The sequence below is a fragment of the Pollicipes pollicipes genome, unplaced genomic scaffold (assembly GCF_011947565.3).
Source record: "Pollicipes pollicipes isolate AB1234 unplaced genomic scaffold, Ppol_2.1 Scaffold_4002;HRSCAF=4701_pilon_pilon_pilon, whole genome shotgun sequence".
Classification (NCBI taxonomy): domain Eukaryota; kingdom Metazoa; phylum Arthropoda; class Thecostraca; order Pollicipedomorpha; family Pollicipedidae; genus Pollicipes; species Pollicipes pollicipes.
The window spans coordinates 16905502-16919677 of record NW_023596420.1 but is presented as its reverse complement, the minus strand read 5'-3'; the positions used below and the strand labels follow the sequence as shown (position 1 = coordinate 16919677).

General features: G+C 51.1%; 1 protein-coding gene across 1 annotated transcript; it reads right to left on the bottom strand.

Moving 5' to 3' along the window:
* Nucleotides 1–707: 707 nt before the first annotated feature.
* On the bottom strand, nt 708–13049 carry LOC119093072 (CLIP domain-containing serine protease 14D). The gene is made up of 8 exons (XM_037215960.1): nt 12993–13049; nt 10092–10235; nt 7600–7790; nt 3859–4174; nt 3491–3648; nt 2600–2741; nt 2232–2330; nt 708–1419 (listed from the first exon to the last, which is right to left on the bottom strand). The coding sequence occupies exons 2-8, from the start codon at nt 10165–10167 to the stop codon at nt 1103–1105; spliced, it is 1299 nt and encodes a 432-aa protein (XP_037071855.1). The 5' UTR covers nt 10168–10235; nt 12993–13049; the 3' UTR covers nt 708–1102.
* Between the last annotated feature and the right edge of the window lie 1127 nt (nt 13050–14176).

Here is a 14176-nt window from a genome sequence, read left to right as displayed (position 1 = left end):
ATTCACAAACGCCAGCTATAAACAACTCCACGATTACATTTGGCGTAATAGACTCGCGGTTTGTGCACACTGATAATAGTGTACACTTACCAGTGTACATTTTTGTACATAAGCACGCATCAGAGCAAATGTGAATGTCACATATGGGAGAGTAGATTGGACCCCAATAATTTTGAACAAGCAGAAATCCATCTGCGTGCGGATAGATTACTTATTAGATTGTATTTGGTCAGCAATGCTCGTTTCATCTTGCTTTGTTTGAGACTTATTTGCTTCACTGGACTCACACGCATGCAGAGTTTTACGCATCCTGGATCATTGTGATCATCAAATTCAAAGTTATTCATCTAACCCACCATCGGGCGTTTCATAAGACGCAGTTAACAGCGAATTTTTCGTCGTCAAGTGTTCAGGCACGCACGATAGTTTTGTAATAGCGAATGCAGTCAAGGCATCTTTTTTTAATTATGAGTGCTTGTAATATGAGTATGTGAGTAAATATCATGCTTGGTCTTCAAAGAGGATTTCCAAAACTCTATCAGCTTAAGTTCTAAGGCCATGAGGCCTGGTAGACGTCCATGATGTAATTCACTCAGTGGGAAATACACACAATGAGCGAAGACAACGTCCTCTCAGCACAAAGGTGTTCATGGATTACGGCATTGGACTCACGCACATTTGGCTCACGCATAATACTAATAGTTAGCAATCATTTATTACGAATGATGGCAGGATCGAGTTGATTTGTAAAACGGCGTAGGTCTTATTTAAACTTGCAAACATGCGAGAAAACCATTTATCAAGACTCGAGTCAGCAGCATAATATTTAAACATCAGTTTATGTAACCCATCCTGGAAAGTCTCATAAAAAGGACCCGTCGTACGGTTTACCCCTGTTAAATAAGCGCCTAGAGAATTCCATGCCCGACTCACATGCGAGCAGCGTTGCTTATGAACAGAACGCCCAACAGAGAAAAGCTATAAAATCGAGCAAGCAGACGACTCGACGCGACATGTCGAACATGGTGGACCATTCTACCACGGCTTGGTCAGACCCGCACGGCCCCGCCTGCCTGGCGCGGACACACACGCTACCACTCCGCTAGTCACGCATGTGATCCATGATCCAGTTGAGGTATCCTGTGACGCGCGTGTACACCCCCGGCACGCCTTCGGTGCCGCAGCGTGTGACGCCGAACGATACGACGCCCATGAGTTGGTAGGGCGGCCCGGTGGTGCGGTCGGCTGCCATCAGCGGGCCGCCCGAGTCGCCCGAGCACGAGTCACGGCCCTTCTCGGCTCCGGCACACATCTGGCCCGGCCCGATGACGGCCCGCTGGCGCCGGAACACGGCCGCACACTGATCGTCGTCCACCGTCGGCACCTGCACCTTCATCAGCACTTCGCTGGAGTCGCCGACTGTGGGAGAGCAGACGGTGCCGGTACGGTCAGCGGCCGGACGGCCGGCGGTGACCTCACCGGGGGGGGGGGGGGGGGCACGCCATGGTCCCCGCAGGAGCGCGTGGAGGTCACTGAGTTACGCCAGCGGATGTGTACAATGACAAAGCGCAGGTGGTATGACCAGTGTTGCACGTGGGAAGATGTCATCAACACATCAGATATCTATTACAGATATCACACATCATATATATATATATATATATATATATATATATATATATATATATATATATATATTATCACATATCACATTCTATCAGCCCCAAAAAAGCACGCATCGCTACCTTTGAGTCACTTTTTTGATGAAAAACTTGCCTTTCGGTTCTAACACACACCATGCACATGTAAGTGAGGCATGCAATGCAGAACAAAACATAAAACCTCCGTCCGGCATAATTTGTACTTAGTCATGGTTAGCATAGAAATAAAGATACAGGTAAAGGTAATATATATAGATAATGAGATACTATAAAAAAGAGGTAAACGCAACTTTCGTGCAATGAACAGCCTGCATGTAGGATGACGATGTAACTAAAACAGCCTCACGGGACTACGACTTTTCAATAAAGATAATAAGTTACGACTTCTGTTTAAAATATCCACGCGTACGTTATGCACCTCAGGAAAGATTTGCGATAGATGTGCAACGTGCCGACGAGTTAGGCACAGGCTCCCGTGTTTTTTATGTTTTTTTTTTAGTTCAGGCTGAACAACAACGATGCCATGTCAGAAAAGACGTACAGAAATTTATGCCATTAGTCGGTACTCACATGCTGATGTCAGACCAAAGCCAGCGACATAAAGCCTCTGGTCATCTAAAGATTGCGTCCTAAAGCTGTCAAACGGCAGGCATATCGAGTCGACGAACGCTGAAAAGAGACATGACTGGGTGAGAATTTATGAATTCACAAATCACCCAACATGTATAAATGTCCTGGGCTGATAATGGTTTTAACTGACGCTGAAAACGTGGACCATCAGGAATGCCTCTGGTGGGGGTTGTTAAGCGTAGCGCGGCGAAAGTGAATCGCTGACTGCCGAACCCTTGATATCTAGAGACAAACAACAGATTGCAAAAGGGACGAAACTCACATATCATAATAAGTAGCATAGCAAATGTCCAATAGCATTTACTTACTTGACAACTGCTTGTTGATGGGCTTGTTCAGGCGAAGCAGTGCAATGTCATTCCAGAAGCGATTTGGCGAGTTGTATTCCTTGTGCGAGATGATTTCTTCGATCTGGAAGTCTTGCACCGGGCCCGCGCAATCGCTACCAACCTATATAAAACAAATGGCATAGTTGGTGCATGAGATGAAAACATGGCCTGGGAATGCTGACGCTGACAGGAAGAAGAGGGTGGGGAGGAGAAGGGACGGCAGCGTAGGCTGTGGAGTTGGGTGGGTGGGAAATTCAGGGTAGGCTGCTGAAGCAATTAGGGGAGGGGGCAGCGCCATAGTGTAGGTTGTTGGAGCCGGGGGAGGCGGCACGGTAACCTGCTGGAACGGGGGGGGGGGGGAGGGGGGCAGCTGGGCTGGCAAGGCTGCTGAGGCCGGGAGGCTGGGGAACGGTAGGATAGGCCAGGTGGAAAGAGTAAGCTGCCGAGGCCGTGTCTGTGGGGACGGGACGGTGGACTGTTGGAGCTGGGAGGTTGCATGGGTGCAGCAGGTAGGCAGGAGCTGGGAGGAAAGGGCACGTCTGGGAAGCCAAACCAAAATATTTTCGGGCAATAAATGCGTGCTCCCGGTACTTATAGTGCAGCAGCAACTTAATTACCAATCGAAAGTATCACACAATGGCAGATCTAGCCTGGTTTTAAGGATGTCTGACTGGCAATGAACTGATACCCCTAAACTGGTGGTTCAATCTATTCAGTCGTGTCCACGAGAGCGCTGGCGGTGGCGCCTCACCGAAGACCAGAGGCGAGATCAGCGCTATTGCTGACCGGACCCTCCCAATGTTCACACTCGATGGGTTCGTGTCCTCCCTCCCAGTTCCGCTACCCCGCCCTAGCTGCCCCGCTACTCACGCAGTCTGTGTCCTTGGTGAGGTCGTGTTCGCCAACGCGCACCGTCGCCAGTCTGAAGCCGGCCGGCAGGTCGGTGACGCAGTGAGCAGCCGTCACGACGTAACGGTCGTTGATGACGGCGCCGCCGCAGTTGAAGTCCACCTCGTCAGTCCCCTGCACTGCGGACGGGAAAGGGTGTGTGGAGCTGCGAAATCGGCGCCAGCCACAGCCGTGCGTGGCACAAACTGTGCATGGGGAAAACTCAGCACCGTCTCCTAGTTACCCTGATGAAGGGTGACACAAGAGTGTTTGCCTTACTCTCACGAGAACACAAAACTGCTGCTCCCAAGCCAGCTAACCGTTGTCGTCTGAGGCGTTCTGAAAGGTACCTTCATAACCGAGGATGGCCAGCCATGGAAACTCGCCCAGCGCCACTTCCACTCCACCGACGATTTTCGTTGTGAAGCTGAAACCGCAGGAGGAGGGCAGTAGGCGCCGGTTGGGGTGGTCCTCAGGCGCGCCGCTGAAGCCGCCGCTTGTCGGTGGTCGGGTGGGAGGCTCGGTTGGCGGCTGAGTAGGCGGCCGTGTGGGCGGCTCGGTGGGCGGCCGTGTAGGCGGCTCGGTGGGTGGCCGGGTAGGCGGCCGGGTAGGCGGCTGGGTAGGCGGCTGGGACCCCGTGGCGCAGCACACCAGGGTCACGGGTCGCTGCCGATCACACACAGAGACACGCCGTCACAGAACACTGCCGTCCTGTCCCGGCCAGCAGTGGTCACGTGCACGCAGTCTGTGTGTTTGTCATCGGGCTCCTGACGGCCGCATCATGTAAACAACACGCACTCGCATAAACATATAAATGTTGTATTTGAGTTAGTTAAAACCGCCGCACAGTTTTATAGGCATACCAAAAGCACTTTTGTTAAGGTGCATTTTTTTAAAGCCATCGTTGAGCGCTGACCGCCATAAATTCAACCGATTTTTGTTACTTTGCATGACTCACGCATTATCAGTCTTGGTCCAGGCATTTACCACCACGCCTGGTGCGGGTGTCTGCTGGTAATAACTCATCAGAGGTAACTATACAGATCTCCCGAGAATACAACACCTGTCAGATTTCATCACTCGATCATACCAGCGTGATACCAGCCTACTCGGTGAAAACGCCGACTTCATCAGCAAATCATGCTAAATGCCACGTATGCTAGGCAGCGCTTGTCCCTGGTCCGGTGACCCCAGCCTTCGTAGAAAAGAGCCCCAATTTCCAGGCAGAGGAAAGCCCAAGGCCTATAGGTGGATGGCGGTTCTGGGCCAAGTGCAGGTACCCCTCCAATCCTAGTGGAGCAAAGCGTTTAAACTCAGGTAGAGGCGCGCCCCATGAATAACTAGAGGCATGTTCAACAGTGTAAGTAGAAGAATGTCAATCAGCATAGTTAGACAAGTATCTCTTGCATATGTATGAGCACATCCGAGCTTAGGTGGAGAAGCGTTGAAATAGAAGACGGCCGGGCTAAGACTAACTAGCCTTAGGTGGAGGGGCGTTGAAATAGCAGACGGTCGGGCTAAGGCTAACTAGCCTTAGGTGGAGGAGCGTTGAAATAGCAGACGGCCGGGCCAAGACTAACTAGCCTTAGGTGGAGGGGCGTTGAAATAGCAGACGGCCGGGCCAAGACTAATTAGCCTTAGGTGGAGGGGCGTTGAAATAGCAGACGGCCGGGCTAGGACTAATTAGCCTTAGGTGGAGGGGCGTTGAAATAGCAGAGGGCCGGGCTAAGACTAACTAGCCTTAGGTGGAGGAGCGTTGAAATAGCAGACGGGCGGGCTAAGACCAACTAGCCTTAGGTGGAGGGGCGTTGAAATAGCAGACGGCCGGGCTAGGACTAATTAGCCTTAGGTGGAGGAGCGTTGAAATAGCAGACGGCCGGGCTAGGACTAATTAGCCTTAGGTGGAGGGGCGTTGAAATAGCAGACGGCCGGGCTAAGACTAACTAGCCCTGGCCTAACGCAAGCCCAGATAGGCCTCCGTACCACCTAGGTGAATGGGAACTCCAAGACGAAGTACAGGGCCCATATCGAGCCCTCGTCCAAGTCGAGCCCAAGTCGAGCGTTGCTCCAATGCCATCGTTGAGAGACAATATTTGGCAAAGGACGCCCCAATCCTCATTGAGTTGTGCCTAAAATTCAAGAAGAGATGTTCCCAAGATAGGGACGTCCCAAAGCTCCAGCAGAAGAGAGCTCTAAGGCCATGAACAACGCCCACACGTCAGCCAGGAGTTGAGTGTAGTCCCATCACGTCAGTTGGGATTTGAGTGCAGGCCCGTGACGTCAGTCGGGAGTTGAGTGTAGACCCATCGCGTCAGCCGGGAGTTGAGTACAGACCCATCACGTCAGCCGGGAGTTGAATGTAGACCCATCACGTCAGCCGGGAGTTGAGTGCAGACCCATCACGTTAGCCCGGAGTTGAGTGTAGACCCATCACGTCAGCCGGGAGTTGAGTGTAGACCCATCACGTTGGCCGGGTTATGAATGTAAGCTCACCACGTCAGCCGGGAGTTGAGTGCAGACTCATTACGTCAGATGTGAGTTGAATGTAGACCCATCACGTCAGCCGGGAGTTGAATGTAGACCCATCACGCCAGTCGGGATTTAAGTGCAGGCCCATCACGTCAGTCAGGAGTAGAGTGTAGACCCATCACGTCAGCTGGGAGTAGTGCGCAGACCTATCACGTCGGCTGGGAGTTGAATGCAGGCCCACCACGTCAGCCGGGAGTTGAATGTAGACCCATCACGTCTGCCGGGAGTTGAGTGCAGACCCATCACGTCGGCCGGGAGTTGAGTGCAGACCCATCACGTCGGCCGGGAGTTGAGTGCAGACCCGTCACGTAGTCATCTGCATTGTTAACTGCTGGCGCGCCTGACTGGCCAAATAACCCTTATCCTGGCAGGGAACGCAGTAATCTTAAACAAGGGAGGAATCTCGCGGTTGGTTCACAAATACCACTCCTCAGGTGAATTCCCTCTACCACTATCCATTGTTTCTCAAAAGCCTCAGCTGACGGATATTCATTGAATTATGCCATTTCAACGGTTTACTTAAAAGAGCTTGCGTCACAAAAATCCGACCTTTCAGTTTGGAAAACGGAAGTACTCCAACAGGCATCATAGCATATGCATCCATCGAATAAAGATTAAATTATCGACTGGACTGCACTGGATCGAGAAATTGCAAGCCAGATGTTTGAAGTTTACTTATTTAAGGAGCTGACGGGCACAAAACGAATGTGAATAGAATAAAGTCTGCCGAAACGTAAGCTGTTGGCATATTCTTCATGTGGTACATACGGCTGCATTGTGTGCACATTTGATGAATCGATGTGGATTATCAAAAACAATTTTGGTTTTCTGGATTGGACAGAGAATGTTAGTTTGTGCACAATGTGAAAAGGTTGACGGACTAGATTACGACTGAATGTTTTGGAGCTAAATTTGCACTGAAAACTAACGTCAGGAACTACTTGTCTTTTATTTTTTGAAGCATGTTTAGTGAGCTTCATATAGATACACTCCTTCACATATCAGAACCAAAGCCTTATAAGCATCATTTCTTAAGCAGTGACGACACCGGGACATTTTTATCTTAAAATATCATGCTTTCGCAGTGAGGAACGAATGACCAAAGAAAATGCTTACATCATTCGACACGGATCTCTTTCACTGAGGGTGGTCATACATGTGATGAAAATTTATTCAGAACCTTACCTTATTATCGCTAGCTTATGTAAAACTCTCTGAATGGCCGACAATTTTTGTCGCTGTCAGCAAGTTCAGGACATCACCAAGTCATAAAAGCATTTTAACGAAAAAACACGTCTTCAGACTTCTGTCCATAAGGCTAGGTTTTGACAGGCCGCCATTAAGCTTGCTGTGTTGCCAACTCCCGCCCCCCCCCCTCCCCACCTCTCCCCGGTAAACATATCGGGGAAAGTCGAATGGCCCCAATATAAGCCTTTGACGCCCGCCCCCCCCCCCCCTCGCCTCCCACCGTAGATACTGGGTGCTCCCTGGGCGTTTGCTCCCTGGATGTTTTCATCCGATGGATGAAGCAGCAGCTGGATGCCTTGAGAACATTTACTCACAAAGTTGATGAACCGGGTACCGCAGACGCTTTTGCGCACGTTAGAGATGTCCTGCGGAGTCCTCCTCTGCACGAGCTGCAGCAGCGCCGGACAGTTGCTGATGACGTCACAGACGCCATCGCGTAGGTCATAGTCCTTGCATGTCTCCGGCGGCGGTCGGTTCTGCGCAAAGCCGCCTCCGAACGAGATGGCTGTCGGCGAGACCGCCGTACGTCAAAACTAAGCTGCCGCAGGGTAGGCTGGGCTCTGGGCAGTCCCGCCCCACCGTCAGCGGTCTCAGAGTCCATTGGGCAGGTCTGTGTCATCACACAGTTAGGGTCGTCAGGGCCCTGGACGATCTCGTCACACAGTCAGTCGCGTCAGGATTGACAGGGCCCTGGACACTCGTCACACAGTCAGTCGCGTCAGGTTAGACAGGGTCCTGGACAGTCTCGTCACAGTCAGTCGCGTCAGGATTGACAGGGCCCTGGACACTCGTCACACAGTCAGTCGCGTCAGGTTAGACAGGGCCCTGGACAATCTCGTCACAGTCAGTCGCGTCAGGATTGACAGGGCCCTGGACACTCGTCACACAGTCAGTCGCGTCAGGTTAGACAGGGCCCTGGACAATCTCGTCACAGTCAGTCGCGTCAGGATTGACAGGGCCCTGGACACTCGTCACACAGTCAGTCGCGTCAGGTTAGACAGGTCCCTGGACAGTCTCGTCACAGTCAACCGCGTCAGGTTTGACCGGGCCCTGAGCGGTCCATCACACACTCAGCCGCGTCAGGATTGACCGGGCCCTGAGCGGTCCATCACACACTAAGCCGCGTCAGGTTTGACCGGGCCCTGAGCGGTCCATCACACACTCAGCCGCGTCAGGTTTGACCGGGCCCTGAGCGGTCCATCACACACTCAGCCGCGTCAGGGACGGCGGGGTTCTGAGCAGCCACTTCACTCAGTCGTTCCAGGGTCGTCGGTTAAGGTTCCCAGAAGTCAGGGTCATATGATTTCACCTCGTTAACGCGGAACGGCAGCGGAGAAACGGTGCCGGGGCAGTTCGTTTTGACATGGATCACTTGTTTTGACAGGAATCACGAGAAAGCAATCGTTTGCTAACACAAGACCCTGCGTCAAACACTTTGTAATCTAGCTTTGTAATCTAGGCCTAGATGTGTATGGTAATCTAGATGCGTGCCTTCAGGTTCCAAGACTAAAAGCGTACGAGCCTTGTGTAGTTTCTTTGAGGCGGGCTGACAAGCACGAACTGATTCGACCCAAACATTTTTAGCTCTACCCTGGACTCGTTATCAACATTATTTTTTTAAAAAGTGGGGATGTGAATCCGTTATCGCATGCCACAAACTGCGCCATTTATTTCGCACCTGATGTGCATACCAAAATTCTATTTGTCTAAAAAACAATTTTGAGTGTGTGGTATTTTGTTGATGTCCTTTTATTGCCGACATAGCAGCACTCCACTAACAGGCAAAGTCATTTAGATATATTACAATAAATACACAGCACACGGTAGTACGGTAGTACGAACATAGCTGCAGGATGACATACCTCTAAGGGACGTAAAGGCGATACAGAGTTAAAGCTTACTTGATCACCTGAATTCTAATCATGCCAAAAACTGTCGTGAAATGTATCCGTGCTAGTGTTGCTAGCCAAAAACGCTCCAAACGCTTGGCAGTCTGCAAAACCGACCGCTCTGTGCTTTCTACATACGAGCGCGAGGTGCTACAGTGGGCAGGGTTCGGGTGTGGGTCGATCAAGGCGTGTGAGCAGGGTTCGGGTGTGGGTCGATCAAGGCGTCACAAGCCAACTGGAAACGGCTTAGCAGGATTAGTGAGTCTAGTTTGCCTTGGAAGATGCTTCTCAGAAAGTTTAAATCGTGCTGCATCCTTTATGCCGCCATGGATGGGATTTTGAAATGAAGCGGAAGCCTTCATACGAAAGAATAGCTGTTTGCTCGGGTATTGTGTAAGTAACCAAATACGAAACTTGCATTGCACTGGATAGACCTTCACTGTAAAAATTGGCTGCACCGTCCAGACCACGCTATAATGATCTGAGCCGATCGCACATTTGCAAAATATGCGGCCACGCTATAATGCTCTGAACCGATCGCACATTTGCAAAACATACGGCCAGGCTATAATGCTCCGAACCGATCGCACGTTTGCGACATACGCGGCCAGTACCATGCTTCGGTTGAGTTTTGTCCTGCTGGTACGGACTTGTAAGGACGGAATAAGGAGACCAAGTGTTTGATTGCCATTGTCTGCCCTGGCCTAGCTGACATACGCTGTTTATCTTTGGGATCGCATGTGCGCACTATTTCTGCAATTTATTCTGCAATCAAGTGCAAACTTTCTTTAAATGAAAGCGGAACTATTACCCTGCCAATGGCGTTTCCATTACACCATACTGTAAGACACGTCGCATAGAAAACACACGTATAAATCGAGTACATTTCTAGTATGAAATATCGCAGGATGCCTTACCTTGGCGTTTCTGACGGACGTCAGTGCGGGCTAGCTGCAGGCCCGCCAGCAGTAGTAGCACAGTCGCCCGCGTCATCACGACACGGACCAGCCACAGCGTAACGACTTGGCTCGCCTAGCTCAAGCTGACGCTCCCGCTTCTTGCTGCGAAAGATGGACAAGCACACTCAGCAGTACGCCTTTAGGTTGATACTCCTGAAGCATGCCGGCCTTAAACTGCATGCCTTGCCTTAGGTATGTACATGATATTTTACGCCAGCGAGACCGGAGTGCGTTGCCGGATCTCGGAACATTACCTGCATGAAATCCAAAAAATGTCGTATGTCCTGAGGTTTTACGGGACAGTTCGTCCACCCTGGTTAGGTTTGTGCTGTGTAAGGTCTATTATTGTTCAGCGATAACGGCACAGAAACACGGCATGTTACGCATACTATTCAAGTTTCGATGCTAATGCAACGTTCTTCTAGTAAGAACATTCTTATGACGAGAAATTAGTCACGACATTAAACGTAAATCTAGCCCATTGGATCTGATCAAATCACCGCAGTTTACCCACCTCGTGCTGAATTAATTGGCTTCGCTTGGACGGCGGATCTCATTTGGCATAAAGCTAGCAAAACTCCTGGGAGGCTGGAGGACCACGTGTTGGCTAGCGGAACCGCTGGGGAGGCTTGGGGACCATGTATTGGCGGTCACACTGAATGGCTAGTGGGGCGTGAATGGCCAGTCAGGCGACGGTAACGACGCAGATCCATCGCCAATCAACATCTGTCCTCGATGACATATTAAGACATGGTTAGCGTGTCTGTGATGCATCCAACAAAAGATTACCGATCTCAGGAAACTAAAAGGAAACGTTACAGGGAGTGTCGAGGGAGCTCCGAACTCGCGGAAATCTCTGGTGTACATCATGCCGGGTTTCCCGGCCATCTGGCTGTTTTCTCCTAGCTCGTCGAGAGCTATAGTGTTCACTGCACCTGGTTGTCTGTAGCATGCAAAGTTCCAGTGCACACCGCACCTGGTTTCCCTCGCTCGCAAAGAGCTAATGTGGCCGGCCGACAGTCCAGTGCAAGCCGTGCAGAGTTGGCCTGGCTGGCCGACAGTCCAGTGCAAGCCGTGCAGAGTTGGCCTGGCTGGCCGACAGTCCAGTGCAAGTCGACCGTGGTTGGCCTGGCTGGCCGACAGTCCAGTGCAAGTCGACCGTGGTTGGCCTGGCTGGCCGACAGTCCAGTGCAAGTCGACCGTGATTGGCCTGGCTGGCTGACAGTCCAGTGTAAATCGATCGTGATTGGCCTGGCTGGCCGACAGTCCAGTGCAAGTCGTCCGGAGTTGGCCTGGCTGGCCGACAGTCCAGTGCAAGCCGTGCAGAGTTGGCCTGGCTGGCCGACAGTCCAGTGCAAGCCGTGCAGAGTTGGCCTGGCTGGCCGACAGTCCAGTGCAAGTCGACCGTGGTTGGCCTGGCTGGCCGACAGTCCAGTGCAAGTCGACCGTGGTTGGCCTGGCTGGCCGACAGTCCAGTGCAAGTCGACCGTGATTGGCCTGGCTGGCTGACAGTCCAGTGTAAATCGATCGTGATTGGCCTGGCTGGCCGACAGTCCAGTGTAAGTCGTCCGGAGTTGGCCTGGCTGGCCGACAGTCCAGTGCAAGTCGACCGTGGTTGCCTTGGCTTGCGGACGGCCCCAATGGGCACCGTGCGGGGGCCGTCCTGGGCCTCGGCCGATGATCGCGGTCGGCCGGGGCCGGTTTGGCCGGAACCGAATCAGTGGCAACGGATGAGCCGGCTTTTCTAAGAGTCAAGCCGTAGCCGTGTGCATTTCGGGGACACGGCGGCCGTGCTGGCAGAGTGCCAAAATTCTAGCTCCATGCGCTGAACTATGTCAGCAGAAGGTACAGTTCTTTTTCAAGGTTGCTGGGGGAGTGCACATCACGATTTTGGCTAAAACTTTGCACATGGTGTCCAAAGACTCAGTTCGTGTTTGAAAAAAAAACATTGGATACGAGGTATTCAACCCCCTCAACAAGTACATGGATTTCTATCCATTCCTATCGGACAGGTAAAACAGAAAAATATGGTCTTACTGTTCAACAATCGCACGTGCCAACTGCATGCTACCCTTGGCGGTTTCATCCGTAACATTTATGGAAGCAAGCTGGGAGATTATCAAGCCCCCAGTGCGTCCACAGGTAAGACTCAATGCAATTATGGGGCAAACCACATCGACATCGATGTAGGTCTATTCTTACCACGCAGCGCCTGGATCAGATTAGGAAACACAGGGGACAGCTACGCGGCGTTCCCACCAAAAGTTCGGGAACTCCACCGATGTCTGAGCGCCCGGAACTCTCCAAGAGAGAGGCGCAAAGGCGTACAGTGTCTTCAAGGACGAAACTCCGTGGCAAGACACTGGTGACATGACGTAGCCCGTTTGCAGGCACCATCCAATGACATACCACTGGCTGACTGACACTAGCGTACCTCTATGACACATTGTGTCTAATATCGTCCCGTGCACTGTAAAAATGTAGCAGGGCGTCGCCATAATTTTGGATAAGCGCGACGGGCGATAACAGCGATGAAGAAGCGGTGGGAAAGTTGAAGTGGTTGAAAAAACTGTTTTTTATAATGACTTCTACTCGATTCAAGAAAACAGGAAGTTGAATTTTTTGTCTACTCAATGCCTTTAAAGTCATTAACTGCCATGAACATGAAGGGGCGAAAATGTGTTGTCTTTTTCTAAATAAACACCAAATATAGCTATTACCGTCGTGCCTACCAAAATAGCATGCGCGCGATAACCGTGTGAGGATATTTGCCTGCAATGGACACGTCACAAGCGTATACCTTGCACACCGCCGAACAACCTACCTTCCCGTCACTGTGACCATGCTGCTCGCTCTCACCTTCAGACCAGCCGACCGCCGTCGTGCTTCTGCGCGAGGAGAATGAGCTGTGTCAGAGGCTGTGTGCCGAACACAGCCTTAAACGTCACCACATCTGCAGAACGCCGCAGGCGGGCCGTCCACCAGCGTCCAGCTGGGAAAACCCAGGTACAGGCTTTGGCATTGTACTGATCGTCATGCGGCACGAAAGCAACGCAAAAATTCCCTTTGTGTGACGTCTTTGGGCATGACAGACGGCTTTAACAGCACAGATCTTGTGCACGAGAACGGCAGCTCAGGAACGTTCCAATGCGAGTATTTTTAAAAGTGAATCGTTTCCATGCAGTACGGTAAGATTCATTGTAAAACCTTTACACGCAGTGAAAGGAACCATCCACGCATACCTGATGCATATTTTGCAATTTTCAGCCCTCTCCCTCCCCTTGGTTTTGCGCTCGTTACGCTGAACAAAAACCTCTTCCTCTGGTTACGCTGCCAGAAAAAAAACGAACCAAAAAGTAACGCCCGTTTGGCCGTAACGAGCTTGAAATGTAACAAAGTGGGCGTGTTGCTTGTGATGAAAAGATGTGACCAGTATTCCGCCTTAAGCGTTTGAAATATAAAAGTAACGCGATTTGCAACCACAACTGAGCGTAATATTACGCTGCCCAAAACCCCATCCCTTTGACGTTTGGGTTCCGCTCTTTCGGTACACCCTTTCCCGCATGCCTAACATACTTGGCGGATGGCCCCGTACCGTTGCAGCGGGCTGTGTAAAGTGCTTGATGATATGTTGCTCGTGCAATGTGTGTTGGTACAACATTTTTGCAACTTTTTATTTGATCACTGAAGAGTTTCGAGCTTTTTTAAGCAGTTCATGGGCATCCCTATGTGCTGTGGGGTCTTCTTTTGCTTGTATTTAACAGCTGTCAACTCGTATTTTTGTGAGGGCCCTGCCCCCCCCCCCCTCCAAATGTTGGGTTGCCCCGCTAAGTTTTGTTTTGCTGAAATATTGCAAAAGGTAGGAAAATATTGACCACTACACAAAACCAATCTCCTTTCAGCTTTCTTCGCAGTGGCGTGGCTATGGAGGGTGCAGCTGGGTAACTTGAACTAGCAACCTCAATATAATGTCCTCTATTGAGGGGTACCTTAGACGTTGGGTAAGCCATTTTATATTTGATATGGATATTGACGGTACTGAT

Coding starts and splice junctions, on each gene's coding strand:
- LOC119093072 (XM_037215960.1), bottom strand. CDS start 10,167: ATGACGCGGGCGACTGTGCTACTACTGCTGGCGGGCCTGCAGCTAGCC. Junction 3,649..3,858: donor GGCCATCCTCGGTTATGAAG/GTACCTTTCAGA, acceptor TCCCGTCCGCAG/TGCAGGGGACTGACGAGGTG. Junction 1,420..2,231: donor CTTTGGTCTGACATCAGCAT/GTGAGTACCGAC, acceptor GCTCTCCCACAG/TCGGCGACTCCAGCGAAGTG.